A 21,351-nucleotide genomic window follows, 5' to 3' on the forward strand; every position below is an offset into this window, starting at 1 on the left:
TCTTGTAGGCGCTAATATGGGCTTGCCTCGCGCCGACCGGGCGACCGCACTGTTTAGCGCAATGCGCGAAGTATTCCGGAAGTCTTGAAGGCGCTACGCACCGTGTTAGGTGCGATTATTTGAACTCGCGTTAGAATAATCGTGGCATCGAATAATAAAGCTTAAAAGGCATATGTTGTGTTTCGATGCCGTATGAGCATCCCAACGTTGCCTTATTTCTCCCGATTAAATATATTTCCGAGAAAAGTTAAGAAAATTCTTTACACCAACTACCGTTATTCAATCTTTTCACTTCATTTATCATCAGGAGGTAAGACATCGACGACTTGTCAACAAACTGACCTAATTTAGTATTAACATAAAAATGCGTTTATCTTCCAACTGTTGGCTGTTTTGTCGAACTTCTACCTTAAATTAACTTTATTTTAAATTCGCGCATTCCTGCAGCATATGTTATGGCTTTTATTTGCGCAATCCTCATATATTTTCTCAGACCTTTCGCGCAATCCTGGATTACCGATAGGGGGACAAGTTTGCGACAAAACAGCAGGGGAAGGGGGTCAAATTGTTAGAAAGATATACTCCAATGGCTTGGGTGGTGCACTGTTAAGTACACGGCCAGCGTTGGGAATTTTTTCGAAAAAATCCATTAATCGAGTCGATTTTCTTCGGGAATCCGATCTCGAATCAAATCTATTTTCTTCGAGAGTTCGATTTCAGCCATTTAAATCGTGACAAAATAATCTATTTTCCGCAAATCGATTTACACGGCTAGTGTTGGGAGTTTTTTCGAAATAATCCATTAATCGAATTGATTTTCTTCGAGAATCCGATCTCGAACCAAATCGATTTTCTTCGAGAATCCGATCTCGAATCAAATCGATTTTCTTCGAGAATCCGATCTCGAATCAAATCGATTTTCTTCGAGAATCCGATCTCGAATCAAATCGATTTTCTTCGAGAATCCGATCTCGAATCAAATCAATTTTCTTCGAAAATCCGATCTCGAATCAAATCGATTTTCTTCGAGAATTCGATTTCATCTATTTAAATCGCAACAAAACAATCGATTCTCCGCAAATCGATTTTAAAAATAATATCGGAAATTACGAAGATTCAAAATTCGCACTTTTAAACTGAGAAATTCGAATGAAAATTCTCGTGAAGTTAACTAACTTTCGGGTCCAAAATTCGGCTCACCTGCCGATTTAACACATTCGGGTAGCAAAAATCGGACATATCGATTTTGAGGGGAAAAAAATCGATTTTCACGATTAATCGAACCCAGTAAAATCGATCTATTTCCGCGGAAAACCGATTAAAAATCTCCAACGCTAGGCTCTGATTCGGGTCCAAAATTCGGCTCACGTGCCGATTTAATACGCACTCGGGTTGCAAAAATCGGAATTTTCGATTTTATGGGGAAAAAAAATCGATTTTCACGATTAATCGATCGAAAATCCCCTACACTACGGCTCTAGAGAGCTCTGCGGAGCGGTGGCGGCGAGCTCGGAGCGGGAGCGATGAGAAATAACCCGATGACGTCTGTTGGCGACCGCGGCGCGGCGGCGGCCTTCCGCTACTTGCGGTTTTTAGCTGCGGTTTATGCTCTTCACTGTTAGCGAGATTTGTAGTAGTCTCATTACTTGGTCGCCGGCCGTCGCGCTTCCCCGACCTCGTGCCGGCCATTTTTCGTCATCGTCGCTCGGACTTCCCCGACCCCCGCCCACCCCCCTTCTTTTTTTACTCAACGCCCGGCTCTGACTCATCTGGGTTCTTCGCCCTCCACTCAAAATTAAGGATTTCAATCGACGCCACTAAATGCCCTAACATGTTAATTTTTTGAGAAGGCAAGAAAAAATGAGGTACCCTCAAGTCAGGGAGACCATGGCGTGCTTTGCGATGCATCGATTGATCTGCCATTTAAACCCATAGAAAAGGACCGATAAACAGCACTGGGAAAAAAAAAACACATTGGATCTTGAGTCCAGACTCTTGAAAATATTGACAAGGAAAAATACTCTTGATTCAATCGGATTTTTGCTTGATTCAGAACGAAATCCGCTTAAATTAAGAGGCTTGGTTCTTGATTTAAGCTAGATCCTGATTGAATCAAGAGTACTTTTCTTGTCGATGTTTTTAAGAGTCTGGACTCTCGATCCAATGAGTTTTTTTTTTTTTTTTTTTTTTTTTTTTTTTTTTTTTTCAGTGAGAGTGTTTGCAACGAACACCTTAATGATCACAACAAACTTTCATGAGATTTGGTTCACGACCTTTGCCAAAATTCAGGAAAAACGATTTCCTTTCCGAAATTTTGGGGGGCCGTAGCTCCGACTAGGGCACTTATGGAAAAACTTGATATGACAGAATCTGGTCGTTTATTCCTGGATCAGCCTGTATTTTTCGCTCCTCCGTGCTCCCCCGTATATAAGTTGTCTAACCGGCAAAATTGAAGGCGAATTTGCTACCTCGCGCTTATCTGGTCTTACTGCGAGGGGGGGGGGGGGGAGTCGGATCAGGTCCAGGCTTACGTAAGCTTCCCATTTCAAATTAATGATATACTTTTCCGCTAAAACTTTTTTTTTTTTTTTTGAAGTTGATTTTGTGGGTTTTTATCACTCGTCCAGGTTAATTAATGAGTTGTTTCGTGTTTCAGGCGTGCATCGATGACAATTTGGAGATGGTGGAGTTCCTGGTCGAAAACGGGGCCGACATCAACCGAGGCGACAACGAGGGCTGGACCCCCCTCCACGCCACCGCCTCCTGTGGCTTTATCAGTATAGCAAAGTAAGCTCTTCTACTTCTTTCATCCTGTGGACTTGCGCCGCACAGTGGACCGAGCCAATAGGAGATGTCGGACAAAATTCGGAAACTTTGAACGCTTATAGCTCCGTTCGTACAAAACTTCAAGGTTCTAAAAGTTGTTCAATTGGTTTCCCCGTGAAATTCTCTTCTGAAAGCATCCCTTGAAATTCCAAATGTGACGAAATTGGACCGCGTTAAACAGAAAGGAACCAAGCCACATCAGCTATGGCCAAATTTAATTGGGCAATTTAATTTTTTACATGAAAACGGTCGTGCGGATTTTCGTGCAAATTTCAGTGAAAATTCTCCATGGTGCGAAGCAAATTCCTTAAAATTTTCAAAGAAATCCGAACAAACGTTCTCTCGTAAGAAAATTAATTGCTCAGTTAAACTTGGCAATAGCTGATGTGGCTTGGTTCCTTTCTGTTAAACTCGGTCCAATTAACATCAAAATTTGTAGACTTAGTCAAAAATTTTATGTCCGACCTCTCTAATTGGCTTGATCCACTGTGCGGCGCAAAAATTTGGTGCGTACTTACTTTTAAGTCCACCCCCATTTTCAAAGAACAGACTCATTGGAGAATTTTAAAAGGAACCCCATTCAAAATTTGCAAAAAAAATGAATGTTTTTCTTAGAAGGGGGGGGGGGGGTTAGGTTTCTAACGCTAAAATCATCTCTTGCCACATTCAGACATTCTGACAGCAGGGTATATTTTTTCTCAGCGGAGGCGTTGGGTGCTAAAAGGGCATTTCTTGGCTGCGGTGTTCTGGAATCTCCACTGCTAATTGATATTTTAGAGAGGAAACTACTGGGTGAATTTTCTGAAATTTTTCGGTTTCAGCGTTGTAAAATCATAAAGAAAATTCAGTGAAAGTTTCCACGAATTCCATAAATTTGTTTGAATTATAATAAATGAATCGTCAGTGGAGATTTGGAGACACCGCAACCAAGAAATGCCTGCTCTGCACCCCGTGCTTCAGTTACAGTTAAGAAAATTCACTTGAAACTATTGAGACATAATTGTTTTCTAGAAAATAATAAAGCTTATTTATCGTAAGCTCTCAAAGTTTTCTGAAGCTCTTGGTATACCTAACTTGCAATTACGCTTTCTTCAATCAACATAGAAGTGCTCATTTCATTTTAAAATTTCATTTTTAAGGTACTTGATTGAACATGGTGCAAATGTAGCAGCTGTAAATAATGATGGGGATTTACCATCTGACATTGCTGAGTCTAGCGAACTGGAAGAACTTCTTGAACAGCACATTGAAGATCAAGGTATTATCATTTTTCAAAATCAAGTTTTTATTTCAGTGTATTTTTCTAAATTATTTTTGGACAGTTCTAACGGGCCGGTAATATCTTAGTTCCCACTGGCTAGTAGAAAAAACTATTCAGAAGACGTGGACCTAGTAGAAAATTTTGTATTTTTTTTGGGCCAGGGTGGCCTTTCATCAACACCCCAAAAGATAATTGGATTGTTATCGTCCAAGAAAGTAACTGATTGTATAAAATTTGAGAAAAATTGCAGGTGTCTAACCGTTTATTTTGTTGCCTCCACCTTTATTTCTGATAATTTAATGTCCGAACATTTCTGCTTGAAGGATATTTTTATAAACAAGTTTGATTTGCATCATAATTATGTTCTCAATGAATTTGTAACAGGCATTGATAGAGATGATGCTCGAGCAGAAGAAAGGCATTTAATGTTGGCAGATGCCGAAAAATGGCTCAAAAGTGGCAAAATTATGGACGAACCGCATCCTAAGACTGGAGCCACTGCCTTACATGTTGCTGCTGCCAAAGGATACTTAGACGTCATGGTGTAAGTATTATGAGCTATTTACTTCAATTTGAAGTGTATCATTTTAATTTTGCACTTTACTCATGGTAAACTTCCCAAGAACATCTATACACTGTTAAAAGAATTGTTACAGAGCCTTTTTCTTACCGATTTTCCAAATTGTTGATGCTTTTACACTACGGCTATTTTGAACAACTGCTCATCGTCAGGTGTTCACAAAAATTTCTATAAAAACTAAAACTATGATACGCTTTTGCGAGCGCGAGTAGTTTCTGGTTTTTTTAGAATTTTTCTTGAACACCTGACGAGCGGTTGCTCAAAACGGCCGTAGCGTAAAAGCATCAACAATTTGGAAAATCGGTAAGAAAAAGGTTCTTTAACAATTTAATAATTATGACCGATGAAGGTAATGAAAGAAGTGACTGTTAGAAGGGTTGGTCTTTCATAATAATGATTAATTTCTGTATTGAAACAAAAAAAAGAGTAGGCCCAGGCAGGCTTAAAGTATTTCAAATCAGCAACCAAATGCATTAACCTAGGACCAGTTATTGCAAATGCATCTGATGAATATCATTACAAGAAAGCATATACTTTCCTTGCTTTCAATTTAATTTTCATTTGAAACCAATATACTTTTCTGCCCTCAGTGTCTTTACATAGAAAGTGGCAAAATTCTTCAATCCAAAACATTTTCTCATAATTCATGAGAGACCCTGCTATTGGACATACTACTCAAAAAACGTTATTTTCCATGAGACCCATAACTACCTCTGTGCCCTCAGGATCCCCATATCGACGGTGTAAGTTGGCAATCACACAACTCAGTTTGCGACGTTGCAGACTTCCTGTCATACTTTATTTTTTAAACGGAAAACTACTCAACGGCAATTTTCCAAAACTGCTGTGATTTTTCTTCTCTGTGCGAAGAAAATTCTGCATACACTTCAAGGAATGATGTCAATTTGTTCTCCTTTAAAAAAATAACATAGAGGCGGAGATTTTCTGACACTGCAAACAAGTTATGTGATTGCCGACTTACATCGTCAATATAGATTTATAAGAATCTTTGTGCTGTCAAAATATGGATTTCCTCAGCAAAAGCACCTTGACATGCTATGCATTATCGGAAATTTGACTCATGGTGCTATTGTTTTATTTGACAGAGTAACCATGACTGTAACCACGTATTTGTAGTGAAGACTATCATGATTGTAGTTTTTGAAGATTTCATGTCAAGGAAATCAAAAGAGTGTTTTGCCTAGAATTCTCACTGCTTTCTTCTGTGTTAGTAAAAAAGTATGTGTTTATGTTTCAGAGTACTATTAAGAGGGGGTGCTGATGTGAATGCTCAAGACTTTGATGGCTGGACACCACTGCATGCAGCAGCCCATTGGTGTCAACATGATGCTTGTGAACTTTTAGTGAAATATTTCTGTGATATTGACCTTAAAAATTATGTTGTAAGTACAAATGCCGTTTATGGATTATCTTTAACTCTGCATTTCAGAATGTCAAATAGAAGAAGCCTACCCTCTGAAATAAAAAGAACTTTTTTGAGGAGCATTACCATAAGGTAGCTAAATGGCTTTGAGCTCTAATTTTAAAGCTGAGTTAAGTATTTAACGTTCAATTTGTGTTTGGTCGTTTTCCAAGTTTCAGACAAAACTACTAATGAGTGCAAAAACCGCAGCCTGACAACAAAACAACCAGCCAACTTAACATCAGCTGGATACTTGTTAGAAATTCAGAGACAGAAATTTTACTTTGCGACTAATATTTAGTTATGAATTTTTAAATCCTAAAAGTGACTGCAGTGCAATCTCATATTATTCAAAAATGCTGTCAGAAAATTCTAAAAAACAGGACATTTCTTGTAAAATCACTATGGAAACCGCACCTTAATACTGTCATTTTTTAAAACAAATTAAAAACTAACAAAATTCGGGCCTATTTTTTCTGTGTTGAAGTAAGTAATAAAATGAAAAAATGCACATGACCCTCAAAACTATTTTCCTGCAATAAAATGGAACCCCCATTTTTCCAAATCAGACAGTTCTCCAAGCAAAGCATCAATTTGCAAGAAAGTCTTTTGCAAGTGATTCATTCGTATTTGTTGCCATGAAGGCAAGGAAAACTATCACCTCTAGTAAGTGTGGATAACTTTAATGTAAAATACATATGCTCATACCTTTACATGGAATTTTTTTTCAGGGGCAAACTGCCTTAGATGTAGCTGACTCTGAAACTGTTAAATTATTAGAAGAATTAAGAAAGAAGCAATTGTTGATGCAGCGTGATAAACAAGACATCAACAAATTTATCAACAGGCGTTCTGCCACATCACCAAAAAGAAGGTATCATCTTCCAAAATTTTACTGGATTGAATATCATCACATAATAAAGAGAATTCTTGAATGCTGTTGAAGCTTTCAGGACAAAGAGTTCAGAAACTGAAGAAAGCGCTACACACACGCTAGTTTCTACACAGATTATTTAGCAACTTATTTAGCAAAGCAGAATGATCATTTCATCAAATTTCCAGCTTGCAATGGAGAAGAAGAAAAATAATCTTATTTGCTACTCTCAAATCAATACTGAATAGTTCCCTAAGTTCTCACCAGAAATTTTCGAAAGAATTCTTCCTTATAGGAGTGCAGAAAATTACATGCCTCCCCCATATTTTCGCTTTCCCCCGTGTGCTACATTTTACAATTACTTCTCCCCTGTCGGTAGACTATAGAGAGAAAAAAAAACAAAATCTTCTCTCTGCAAGAAATTAGATTTCCTCACTTTAAAATGTTGTTAAAACGAAAATGTCACACAAATTTGACATACCCCCCCCCCCCCCCCCACCTTTTTCACTATCCCTCACGGGGTCTCCCCTATTAAACGTCACCAGTATGTAAGTTCCTGCTGCCCTTATTTATATGTGGTTTCACAGATATTAAACTCCTATTTCAAATAAATCCTTAGAAATGAATATTTCAAAATATATTTATGATGAGGTATGAGAAATTGAGCTGAGTGTTCCATCAAGATCATTATTTTTTCCTCTCGCTTGTATTTTAAATATTTTATCAAACTTAGAGGTGTGTGAGTAAGAGATTTTCCCTTTTGAGAGTGGTGAAACTGAAAACAGAAAAGAAAGGTATCATTTAGAATATTAAAAAATTGAACAAAAAAGAAATTAAACATGAATTGCTTATAGTTCATGTTTAATAATGTAATATTTTTCAACCTTAAAATCTGGTAGAACAATCTTTTGAATCAGTCGAAAGAAGCTTTAAAATCTTTACATACTATCTTTTATTAAAACTGATAGAGTTGTTGTATGAAGTGTTGTGCTTGTGTCAGCTCTGTTGCTTGCAAGTTTTTGTCAGTTTTGAGCATATTCTTTTCTTGCACTGTTTTTGCTATCTATAATTTTGCCACCTCTTTGATTCTCTTCCTCTTTCATCAACATCAACATGGTATTTGAAGAATTCATGTTTAGTGTTCTCAGGAACAGCACTAACACATCATGTGCTGATTTTATTTCTGTATTTACTCCTGAAGTGCTAAATAAACCCATTAGTTAAAACGCTAATTTGGTGAACAATAACATGAACTCTAAAAGTATTGTGTTGAATGTACCCTAAGAATTTTAAGTCAAAATTCATGGGATACGATCATTAGAAGAACCGAGCGGCGCGGATCATGAAACAAGGACAGTGTCCTTTAAGTTATTTGGTAGAATGTCATTTCACCAAGGTGATTTTCTAGTGCTGACTTGTGTTTTTTTTCTTGTAATCGTGTGGGCAACAATAATCATCACTCTCTTTCAAGTATACCCGTTGCCTACAAGAACGGAGAGGCCGTAACTAATCAGTTTTTTAATGTAAAACTAGTGGATATTTACCGAAAACAATCATCTCCAAGCCATCAAAGCATCGATAAGTGAGGTAGTCAAGCAATCAGAGTGGCCCTTGATCAGCTGAAGTTGCCTGAGCAACTGTGATCCTTGAGTTGTGTTTGAATCTGAGTGGAGTACCATTCCTAGCAGTCTTCTAAAGTAAAATTTCATCCTCTTTCGAGAAGGTTGTTTTGAATTTTTGTAGTAGATCAACCCCCGAGAAGATGTTGGCTTGAAAGGAACAGGTGTCATGCGTTCCCCCATGAGAGCACATGTTAAATTGTGACCGAGTTTCATCCACTAGCGTGACTTCACAGAAACGTAATTTCGGACTCTCCATTCTCGTAGGCAGTGGTGTAGCTTCACACCAGGGAAAAAGATAAGCCATGTGAGATTCTCTGGTGCTTTGTTTTAAAAGCGTGGTCCAACTTTTACCTCTTTTAGTCAACACTCTAAAATGCTCAGTGTTGGTGTGAACATTATTGATTTCATGCTAGTGCTTGATAGTAATCTTTCTTGTGCAAAGTTTCATTGGTTTTGAAACTTTTTATCCAAGCCATTGTGTACCTAGAAGTGGCGAGAATTTCTCTGAGAGTGATGCTAGAAAACTGACTTCCTAAGCAACCTATTTGCTTTATTATGAAAGAACAACTCAGGTTTAAATTAAGGCAAAGAGTTTACCCCAATGTACAGATCTGGTTGAATCTTTTCTATCTTTAAAAGTGTTTCAATGAGGGCGAAGAGCACAATACTGAAGGGATGACCCTTGTAGATTCACTGGATTTTCTTTCTTGCACATTGTTACATATCTCCTTAAAGTTTCCCCCGATTTCTTTCAATTTTTTTATTCTATTTACTCTCTCACCTTAAACTTATTGTGTGCTTCCAAAAATAGTCTAAATAATGTTTGCACGCTCAATCTTTTGTGCAGTGTGTTTGTTCCTAAACTGCGTAATTCATCCTTTTCTTTTTGCTTCTTTTGCAATTATTTGATCAAAAGTTCCTGTATCTTCCCTTTTCGCCTATTTAAAGGGGAGTGGGGGGCAAATGGCAGTTAAAGTCATCCAAAATTGATTTCAAGGTGATTCGTCAAGCTTAAGTGACATGGTCGAACTGGCATGCAATATATCGCACCAATTAGGTCAAAAATCTTGGCAGATTTTGAATTTTTAACTTAAGAAAGGACGATTGCCCCTGCGCTTAAGCCTGGAAAATCATTCTATACCCAGAAATTGGCAAAATTTTAGAGAAATGAAAGCAGAATAATGTTAGGAAAAAAACCTTGCATTTGATACAGAAATCGATAGCTGAATAGAATGCAAGTTTTTTTTTTTTGAACACTATTCTGCTTTCATTTATTTGAATTTTGCCAATTTTTGGGTCAATTTTGGGGTTTTTTAGTTTTTTTTTTGCTAAAAATTCAAAATCTGCCGAGATTTTTTACATAATTGATGCAATATATCGCATGCCAGTTCGACCACGTCACTTGAGCTTGACAAATCACCTCAAGAGTCTTGAAAATCTGGACCTAGCCGAGCGGCTATATCTCCTTTGTATGATAGACTCAGTCTGTCTCCATACTATTTTTGCATTGTTTGTCTCTATTCCCAATTCTGTCTATAAATGTTTGCCTCTTTTTTTTCTGTTTTCCTTTTTTTTTTCTGAGGAATTTTTCTTGTATTTTTGTCTTTGAAATCTATCTTGGCACCCCTGTCTGAGAAGAGAGTTATTTTTTATTGTGGCTTTGGTCGCCTGCTTTGGCATGCTGTGTTTGCATGGTAGTGATTGCGTGTATCTGTCTGTGGTGCTGACTTAGGTCTTCAATCAGCAGGCTTTCCGTTGCCGACAAGACGTCCCTTCTCAAGGACAAGGATCTGAGTGCGGAGCGACAGACTCTTGACCAGCGCATATCAGCCGTTGAAGAGGAGCAACCCGCTGATAAAGTACCCAAAGTTGAGCTGGAGATAGAGCCAGAAGATAGCAGCACCGCTAGTGAAGATAGTAGAATTGGTAGGTGTTCAACAATTCTTTGTTAATTTTTTGGATGACAGCATTTATAAATCATTCTAGCAGAGAAAGTATCCGTATGAAGAGCAGTTCTATTGGCTTTCTTACTCTACTACTTTGAACTTTACCGACTGAAGCTTCTAATTCGTGCTAAATTTTGGCTGTTTTTTATTCCATTTTTCATCACTGACTATCCCAATAAGGCTCTGGAATAAAAAGATATCTGGGAGTAAGTCAAAGAAAGCAGAACCTTTTTCCCCCAATCCCTTCTAAGTGATGCATTTTTGGTACAGAGACAGTTGAATAGTAAATGAAAAGAGAAACAGAGGCTCTCGTAAAATTCTACTAAAAATGCTATTTTGCAATGTCAGTGTGTCGAGCTGTCTGACATTCATGAAACACTTTCTTTTAGATTTATGACATCTCTAACATTAATATAAGGTATTGCTTCTGAGAAGAACGCATAACTGGTGGGTAGAGGAGGCTGCGCACCCTTTAGCCCCGACAAAATTATAAATTTTTCAGCTGTAAAGTCAAATTTCACATCTCTTACAAAGATAGTTGGCTTTTTATTTTGATTCAGATTGCAGCTGTTCAAGGCTCAAACTTTTACAATAGGTTTCAAGATTAAAGAGATTATCTATCAAATTTTTCAAAGATGGATGTACTTTAACAAAAAATATTAAACTGGTTTACTTCATTCAGAAGTCAAATTGCAGATTTCAATCACATACCCTTTCTCCAACCCCTTAAACACTCTTGATTTGAGGTGGACAGTTGACAACAGTTACTTTACAAAGTACCCAGTAGCCAAGCATATGGTTAATAATGATCCTAAATCATATCTCAAATCAAATTTAATCTAATCAAAATAGAATTGGTCCTCATCCTTATGTTTAGTGCACATCGGTCTAGTTGGTTATTCATGGTCACTGACACTGTATACTTTTTTGTTTTTATTGCCATCACTAAGTACCTAGTGAAAAAATTATCTACCAGCACTATTCCTCTGAGCCCAAGATACTTAATATCTTGAGAAAGTTTACCACATTTCATTGTTATAACTCGGTTAAGAGGTAACGCTTTGTGAAAATCACATCAAAGAATCAAAGCGCGCAATGCTTGTGCTTTTTGCCTGGAATTTAGGCTAGAGATTGGTTAATAATGTAAGAAGGACAAAGAAGAAGTTAGGAGTGAGACAACTCTGTCCCAACCATCGATATTGTTTTCAAACTCTGATTCTCATTTTTTAAAACAGGATTGCTCATATCGGCATTGCCGAAGGTTGTAGAGTGGCCAATTTTTGATTTTCATCACTAATATGAACAGTGGGCTAAAAACCCTGAATGTCCTTCATTTTCAACTTTGGCGCATAATGAGGTATCCCCTCACTTTGATCATTGCGAAATGTGAGAGGATTGTCTTAAGTTTGTGCTATCCCTTTTTGCATGTTTTATCAATGCATCTGGCGTTGTGATCAGTGTCCTCTCTCCGCACCTTTTATGGATTGATATATTAATGATTCATTGAATACCTGAGTATGCTGCAGATTGTCAATTAATGTCATGTTCTGCCAACTTTTTATAATGTTTTTTCTTGTGACCTTACCACTAAGATACTTATATCTACTCTCAGATGTGTGTGGCCAGCTTATCTTGGCTGTCATTCATTTTTGAAGATTCTCTCATGAAAAGGGCCGGAGGAGCCATTTCACAGTTTCAAGAGAAATGAAAAATGATAACTCAATAGTCAAGAGGGGATAATGTTTCTGACAGAAAAAAACTTTTTTTCTCTTTCTCTTCCCTTTTTTCTACTTTTTTTTTTTTTTTTTGACAGTTTCTTTTATTCAGCAGCAAATTGAAGGTTTCTTCAATTTTTTTAGGTTTTTCTTTTACTGTTAAATTCCCAACAAAATCTCATAAAGCTTCTGAATTAAGGTTGATGAGTTATCAATTTTTAAGGGTCAGCCTCCAACTTAAAAGAATTGACAACCACCCTTAGCAACTAAACCATGAGACAAGTTTGAAACCTTTTTTTACAATTTTGAAAAAAAGGGAGGCTACATAATTCATTTGAGATATTATCGATGGTGATTCATAGGATTTCTAAGAATTTGTCCATTTTCAGGAGCATGAAGTATTTTCTTTATGGGAGATTGAATAGAACGACTAATGATAATAAAAAAAATGTTAAGTTGCAAACATGCCTGGTTTGATACATCCCTGTCTTTAATCCCCTGGATGTATCTGGGAATCTCTCCAAATCTTTCATGAGGAAAGTTTGAGGCTGGAACCGTAAAATATGATGTAATCAAAAAGGTTTTCTACCCTTACCAAACAGCCTTGACAAAAAATAATGCCACTTTTCCGTCCTAAGTTATATATGTCAAGCATATTGTTAGTAACAAAAAATATGATGCTCCTTTCAACTAATAGTGTCATCTTTCGCTTCTGGATTTTATATCACTCTTAATTTATCCCAACTTTTCTCTCTGATGCTAATGTCTCTTGTTTCTCAGTGTATTGATTTTTTCCTCTCTGTTTCAGAAAATAAAAATAAAATTAATAAAGAACGAAAATCTAGAAAATCATCCTCCCCTGAGCTCAATAAACCAGTTCCTAATAATCCGGTAATTTTACTTGTCTTATCTTATTTATCTAATCTTACTTTTTATCATGATTCTTTTACAAGTTGTACGTCTTTCAAAGTATGACTGAATGAAGTACGATTCTCAAAGCAATAATTTTTTTTATTTCTTGGCTGGATTTCCGTTTGTGCCGACCCTCAATGTCAAAAGTGACAACCTTTGAAGACTTGATAAGTCAAAACAAAAACAAGAAGAGCCCCGTTTTTTAAATCTACTGTTTTGTTTTCGTGATTTGCCACTGCCACCCTTAGTAAATCAGGCCCCGATTACTTCCTCTTTTTTGCTATGCAAAAAGTTAGAATTTACATCAAGATAAAGATCTGTCATTAAATCATTTACTTTTAAACTTATTTTCCTTGAGCTATTATGGGGAATCCAAAAGACACCTACAGTCTCATTGCAATCTGTAAGATAGCTTGTTTAAAAATGGTGAAGTCCAAATTGATGAAGTCATGTCAAGCACCCAGAGCTCGGATGAAAGACAGCAAGGAGCCTTATAAATTACAGGATGTTACAACATTGCTGGGTCCTCACAATTCAGAGAAGAAGTACGAAGCTATTAAAAGAAGTAAAGAACACCTAAAAATATGGCCTGAATATTGTAAATAACATGGTGGTAGAATAGTGCCAAGGCCCACACTATTCCAGAAGCCATCTGAGTCTTCCAAATCCCCTTTTTTTAAAGGAAAACACATCTCAAATTTCGTTTCTGGGCTTAATGCAATCATTTTAATTTTATGATCTCTGAAATTTTCTTTTGGTTTGTTATATAGGCACCAACCTCACCACCCTCCATTGAGAACGATGACTCAAATATTCCCTCATGGAGGAGACCTGGATCTTTCAAAAACAGAGTTAGCGACAGAAATCTTAATCTTAGTAAGTTCATTTCAGCCTTTGATCAAAATTTTAATCTCTGTTGACTCACTTCATTGGTGGAGTCACATTCATCCATTGTTCTCTCTCCTTTAACTAATTCTTGGAATGCTTAATATCATAGGGGTGCAAGAAATCTCACCCTTAGGAATCCAACGCCTCTTCTTTACAATCAAGTTTCTTGAGATTCTCAGATTTTCTCAGAATTTTGGCTTTGTATTAGGAATTTCTTTCGAGAGAAAATGGGTAGTTGTTTTTTGAAAACTTCCTCCCTCAAATCGTTGCCACATTGGATTTATGTATCTTTTGAAGTTATTATACCTGCACAATTCATGTGCACTCAAGCAAGTGAGTCCATGAAAATATTGAAACCACCTTTGATACACATTTTTATTTTGATTCTGTATGAAGGAACATGTGTTTTATGTCCAACTTTGCCATAAATCTGACAATAACATGACGGCATACTTTCAAGTTCGATGCAATGCACCAGTGTTGAACCTTGTTGTTTTTATGGGCTTATTACAAAAGCGAAGATGATTAGCAAAGTAGGTGGGGACTTTATCTACAAATTTACAAACTATTTTGAGAAAATTTGATTATAAACTTCATAATCAAAATTATTTAGCAAGATAATGAAAACTACTAGTGCATGGGTTCATTCTGAGCCATTTCTGCTCCTAGATATTGCTTTATATTTGTATTAATTTTGACCGAAACAAAGAGTCGGTTAATTTTTGAAGAATTAAAAAGAAATCAATTTAAATGCTAGGGGGCATCAATCGAAAAATTATTGGGTGTTGCTCAATTATCAGGGACAAATTATCTGCCGAAACTGAAAAGCACCAGAAAAATACAACCAACAGCACCGCAAGAGAATGCACCAAAAAATAGCAAGCACCAAAAAGCTTAGCTTGAACTAAAAATTGTATCAAATTTGTAGAAAGCTCTTTTCGTGACATGCTTTCATCATTAAAATACTGCTATCTTCAAATCCTTAATGTAACAAGATTTAGTGTATTTTGTTCTCTAATTTTGATTCAGGAAAAAAAATGTTCATTAATTTTCTTGATAATTTTCTTCTTCAGAAGTGGGAGAGTCAGAACTGCCTCAGCTTATAACAGACTCATGGCAGAAGCGAAACGCTCTAGAAGGGACGCAAGAGGTCTCACTGCGGAGAACTCAGAGTTTCGAGAACGATGAAAAGTAAGTGAGGCTGGACTTAAAAGCCTAGTTGCTCTCAATTTGTTTTCAATTTCTAATCCTAACCATTGAAGTCTTACCAAAAACTAATGAAAAGCACCGTAATTATGTTTGTAAGGTAGATGTTGAATTTGCCAGCAAAATTAAAAAACGCATTTATATGATTGGTTTACTTTAAATGGACCTGTGAGCCACCTTGTCACTTTTGAGATGCTTAGCATTTGTATATTCTGGAAATTCAGTTAAGATGGAGACAATCGCTACTTAGTGCTTATAAGTACCCATGAATCAACCATTATTTTCTCAGCGGTTTGTAGAAAGAAAATTTTCCAGACCTGTGTTATGTAGTTCACCTGGTTTTAATGATCATTTTAAGAATCATTAGAGTAGAAAATACAGTTAGAGCTTCATCCTAGCTGTCACGGACTCAAAATATAAAATGAAAACGATCTATTTAAGTTCCAATAATACATTGATGGCCACATGTGAAAAATACGTTTCTCAATGGTAATGTTTAAAAACTCTTAATTATGTTTTATTTTCTACAAGGGAAACTAATTAAATTGCTCCCTTGAAATTCTGTGAGACTTTTTAGAATGAGCAAAGAAAATTCACAGAAAATTACAATAGAAACTGGTAATTAGTTTTCCTGTAAAAAATTAAAACATGAGCACAAACTTACCAATGCCTTAATCTGTGTCACATTATCCATTGGCATTCAATTAACCTATCATTTTAATGAGAGGGTCATTCATGAAGGCCCATGCATTTTGAGCTCATTCAAAAATTATCAAACATAAGAAAATCCTACTTTGCCTGCAGATCAGGTATATTCGCTTCAATTTTAGCCCAAGCTTTTAAAATTCAGTTGAACAAGGTGGTTAGAAGCTGCAATCGGTGGATCTCTCTCCGCCTCCGTAAGCTCAGTAACGTGTGTGAAAAAAGTAACAATTTTTATGTATTTCTACCAAGAAAATGGTGTAATACTCGAATCCCAAGAAATATCTTGAAAAGGAACCTCTTTTTGTAATAACCATTAACTGATGAACAGTATTGTAAACCAGTAATGAATCTGGTGGAAGAAGTTGATAAGGATTTCAATTGGATCAGATTATCTGTTGATAATCTGCGCAGCTGTCTGCTTATCTTTCTTATTGTGCATCTGTAGTTGCCAGAAAGTATAGGATGGCAGAGCAGGAAAATTAAGGGTTCTATTTTTCCAGTTTTAATAAGCATGGGATCAATTGGACTGCGTTAAGCAGAAAGGAACCAAGCCACATCAGCTATTGCCAAATTTAATCGAAGAATTTAATTCTTTTTATGAAAACGGTTGTGCGGATTTTTGTGCAAATTTCAGTGAATTTTCTACATCGTGCAAAGCAAATTCCATAAAATTTTCAAAGGAATCCGCACAAGCGTTCCCTCGTAAAAAAATCAAATTGCCAGGGAAATTTGACAATAGCTGATGTGGCTTGGTTCCTTTCTGTTTAACGCTGTCCAATTAAAGTTGATAGAATGCCCAATTTGCAGATAAAATAGGATTATACCTGTCTGACATTATTTGAATGAGAGCAGAACGCTCAGGATTTTATGAATGACCCTATTACCTGGAATTGTGATAGCTTGCGATTGATTTTAAACTTGCATGCTTTTCATTCAACATGTTTGCACGATAATATCATCCTAATATTTTTTTCGTTTTGGATGCACATGCTCTAAAATTTCGTATTTGCTTTCATAACTGTCCCTGCAAATGACCCTCTGATTTTATGAGATAAAAACTTTATGAAAAAAGCAGGGATGTCAACAAAAAAGTATATTATCGGAAATTTCAAAATGACTGCTTCATCTGAAACTATGATTGAGTTTCTACTTGTGCAAGAGATTTGCAATATATGTAAATATGTAAGTAAATCTGTAAACAAAAAAGTTGCAAAAAAACATGATGGTACCAATCTGCTTTCAGATTTGAAAAAAGTCATCAAAGAAAAGATTTAATAGTGATTTAACGCTAGTCTAGTAGAGGTCACCTTTGTAGATATGCATTCAGTCAGTAGAAAGAAGGCTTACTGCTCAGAGAGTTTGTAATTTTATGCATAATCCACCTCAAAAATTCATAATTAGAGTTTTTCTTGAGCTTGGACAAAACCTATGACTTTTGATAATCTCCCGAAATTTAGATTAAGAGAATATAGATTAAGTATCATATCTCTTGTACTTGCAGAAACTGCATTCTGTTTTCATCATCTTCATTTCTTTGTGTTTTTTTGGGCTCAGAACGGCTTAAAATTCAGGAAGTACAAGATACAAGTCTGACAAAGTTACACAAAGTGTTACATGATCTGTTGGCATCCCTGAAAACTGTCATAATTATTTAGTTTTTGGTACACCTCCTCCAAGAGTCATGGATTTAAAGAGTCAAATTCTTAGCTATGCGAACTGAATGTTCGTTGAAGTGTGTACATCATTTGCAGGAGACATTTTGGCTATTATATGTCTGCATGCTGACTTTTTGTTTGTTTTGCGTGCGTTTGCGCTTGACAGTTTCCGAAGGCGGTATTTCGAGCTCCGAGCAAAAATCAACGCTGGCAACTCATGTCCGACGCTCCACGGTCAAACGCTTAACTCTTCACTTACAGCTAGGTCTTCATCCCTTAAGGAAAAACATTCTCTAAGGTAAATGGAGCTCATTAAATAATTTCTGATCAATTCATTGGTAGTTGCAAAACAAGTTATAGAAGTGTTCGGACCTTTTAATTCACCAAATAATATTTCTAGTATCTGCTTCTTCCCACAATGTTTCAGCGTACTTAGGAAAGTTATGCTTTAAGTTAAAGTGCATGGACGGCCTAATTTATTTTTTTTTTTTTTGTAAGACTCCGTCTAATTTTACTTACTGTGGAACTCTTCTAAATTCGTAGTAACACAAATCATCAACTTTCATTACTCACCTATTGCTCTCAACGATACAATAATTTTTTTTTTCTTTAAGAGGGTTGTTATGTCATCCAGGAATTACCTAGAAATGTTCTGTTTCTTGAGTAAATAAAGCAAATAACTCATTTGGAGCCCATACAAGCTCAAAATAGTTTTTTGGACCAGACCAAGGGCTTAAAATTATAGGAATCAAAATAAGTGTTCCATTAGCCTGGGGCTTGTGATGCCTCATGAAGCGACAACCCATAGTTTCAACCACCATGATTCCAACATAAAATAGCCGCTGTAGATTTCACATTGTCAGCAAATAATGTGGTGTCACAAAAATAGCAAAAATATTCCTTTCAAATAGTGATGACATGGCAAGTACAGTCAAGATACATAACATCCTATTACAACTGTGTCTTGAACGTGAATAAATAAGCTTGGAGTTTGGATTGTAGCCGAGTGCTAGAAATAATGTAAAATGTCTTTAAAAAACTTACATTTTATTAACAAATTTATACCGAAACTTTTCAAAGCGAACGCTTCATCGTCAGGGTCACAAAATCAATATCTCAAAGGCCATAATTTAAATTTCAAACAAGGTAACATATTTCATTGATGGTAACAATTGATAACAAGCTATTAGATCAAATCACTCTTAATAATCTTAATGTATAAATAGAATGTGACTCAATGAGAACAAACATTTTTTTTTATTTTACGTTGACCTGCATTAAACACTTAAAAGTCCTGTTTCAATAAGAAAGCATCAAATACCTGACTTGCTGAATGCACTAAATTCTTTGCAAGAGCTTTGATGAGTTCAATTTTACTTCCTCTATGTTGAAGAAAACTGTCTTGTAGCTTGATGCAATGCATCATCCACAAATTGCATGTGCTGATGCTCTTTTTTGGTAATTTTACTGTTTGTTTGTTTGTTTGTTTTTTTTTTTTTTTTTTAATAATGCAGTTATTTTCTAATTTTTTTTTTTCTTTTCCTTTAGACGAGGCACAGATCGGGAAGATCGCATACCAAGTAGTCAGCCCTCAAGTGTTACCACAACAAGTCTGCCTACTACGCCATCGTCTGTTGTAAACACGAGTCCATCCCATGCTACGCAGCCAATCATGCCCCGCAAGTATGTTCTATTTTTTGTCCAAGTTAATTTTTTTTTAATTTATCCTTTTTTGAAGCAGTCATTTCAAAAAGAAGTCATCTCTTTTGCAAGGCTCCTATGACTGCGCAATCTTCTGGTTTCATTAAAAGCACTTCCATGGGGTTTTCTTGTCATTAGAAGCAGAAGGATGTTTGTCAGTGAATTATTTTCTAAAAACTCATTTAGTGTCCCTGTATGTCGGATAGCTTGCATGATTTTAAGGGCCAATCCATAAACGCCCTTTGGAGTTTTTGACACTGCCCCCCACCCCATGAAAAGCTTGTTGCAAAAGAGATGGTTTGTTTTTATACCTGCTCCAATTTTTGTCTTTAAGGATCTAGGTGCTCAGAATGTATTTTATTTTCATTCATTGGCACAGCTTTGGACATCTTTCTAAAACTTTAACTTCAGTCTCCAATGATCAAGAGTGAATATCTTTCCTTGTTCATTGGAACTGTTTCACACACTTCTCAATCCAAACCTGTCCTGGGACTTGCGGAGGAATAATTTGACCCTTTTAGTTTATTGATTGTATGTACTTTTTTTTTTCCCTAGACATTTCATTTTGTCTTATTGCCAATGAGGCAAGTACTATTTTCTAATTTTATCCATTAGGAAGGGTTTTGCTTTTTAAACTACTGATTCTAGTTAGGATTGGTTGAACTGGCCCTGAATATTTAACTTCGACCTTCTGTATTCTTTTTTTTGTACATCAGAGATATTTTTCATGAAACCATCTCACCAAATTGAATTAATGAAAGTTCTGAAATGAATTGAAACAATTATTTCAATTCCACTTGCCCTCTATATCTATTTTTTTTTGTTCCTTTCTAACAAGTCATATTAGTTTGAAATCAAGTTTCGCAAGACATTCGTTCCTTTCTGAAATCAAAATCATCAAAAAAACGTAGTGTGATGCATCACTTGATTTGCACTCGTTGAGTTATTCATGCACAGTCCATTTGGGTGTTGTAAAATTATTCATTATTTTTAGTCTAGCTGATGTATCTGTCTCTATTCTCTCTCTCTAGTTACTATCTCTCAATTCATCCATCATTTATGTATGGTATTCCATTTGTTTTTTTCTTTTTATTTATTAGTTTATTTTTACTCTCCTGTAATCTAAAAAAGTCCCGTATCCATAAACAAAATAACATAACAAACGTTTTGAAACCCTCTGATGTTTATTCAATTAAATTTCAATTTTTAAAGCTTTAGTGAGGAGTTTAGGTTGTTCTCCTAAATTCTCTTGATCTAAAATTCTCTCCCTAGTTGATAATTAACACAGAAAGTACCTGAATGTCAAAAATGTATGTCTGATAAAAAGAGGATTAACCTTCATCTCTGAAGATGAACTAAAGACAAACAAGCTTCAATATTCAAAATGTTAATTTTTTTTTTTAATTTTGTTTTTTGAACTTTACGTAGAATTACAAACTTTTAAAAACTTAAAAAAAATTTCTAAAATTCAAAAGGCCCAAAGACTTCTCCCCTGTAACAACTTTGGTGCTGGTTATCTGACATACATCTTGAGTGTTTTCTTATCCAATCTGCCAAACGCAAATGTAATCATGAAATTAATACTTATGGTCAGGGTACAAGTTTTTATTTTTAATCCAACGTTTTTAAGTCATTTTGAGTCTAAATCCAATATTTTGAGCAAGGCCTTTTTTTTCTTTCTCTTATTCCTTTTCCATTCTACCTCACTCTGTATTTGTTGAGAATGAAGCGGTAAATGGTTGTAGGAACACAGAAGTAGCATGAATTTCTCATCAGGATTGTAGAGTTTTTGACTGATTTTCACTACCTCATATTTCTATAATGAAAAGGTATTTAAGTTTATTAGAAATGTAGTTGTCAAGTATTGTGTAATTCAGTGGAATTTATGGCATCTTTGGGCTCAAAAGAATCGTTCATCATGAATGGTTCAAGCTCCGAATGAATATCTATAGACAGGCTCTTTGAGATACTTTTACCCCTGAAATTTTTACATAGCAGAATTTCTCATCTCAATTGGAGATGTGGAAAATTTGTCTA

The 21,351-nt window shown here is 35.9% G+C and overlaps 1 protein-coding gene across 7 annotated transcripts in view; it reads left to right on the plus strand.

The window, feature by feature from the left end:
- LOC109042734 (protein phosphatase 1 regulatory subunit 12B) overlaps positions 1-21,351 on the plus strand; it is a 65,852-nt gene that overhangs the window by 17,139 nt on the left and 27,362 nt on the right. For 4 of the 7 annotated variants that reach the window (XM_019059651.2, XM_072296868.1, XM_019059652.2 and 1 more), the window contains exons 2-12: positions 2,657-2,787; positions 3,966-4,084; positions 4,472-4,631; positions 5,926-6,070; positions 6,822-6,964; positions 10,319-10,512; positions 13,056-13,138; positions 13,930-14,035; positions 15,121-15,238; positions 17,780-17,911; positions 19,162-19,296. In XM_019059651.2, coding sequence (XP_018915196.2) covers positions 2,657-2,787; positions 3,966-4,084; positions 4,472-4,631; positions 5,926-6,070; positions 6,822-6,964; positions 10,319-10,512; positions 13,056-13,138; positions 13,930-14,035; positions 15,121-15,238; positions 17,780-17,911; positions 19,162-19,296 — 1,466 coding nt within the window. The remainder of the gene's footprint in view (positions 1-2,656; positions 2,788-3,965; positions 4,085-4,471; positions 4,632-5,925; positions 6,071-6,821; positions 6,965-10,318; positions 10,513-13,055; positions 13,139-13,929; positions 14,036-15,120; positions 15,239-17,779; positions 17,912-19,161; positions 19,297-21,351) is intronic. The other 3 variants (XM_072296866.1, XM_072296867.1, XM_072296870.1) reach the window with 3 other exon arrangements.

The sequence above is a fragment of the Bemisia tabaci genome, chromosome 2, assembly GCF_918797505.1.
Source record: "Bemisia tabaci chromosome 2, PGI_BMITA_v3".
Taxonomy (NCBI): domain Eukaryota; kingdom Metazoa; phylum Arthropoda; class Insecta; order Hemiptera; family Aleyrodidae; genus Bemisia; species Bemisia tabaci.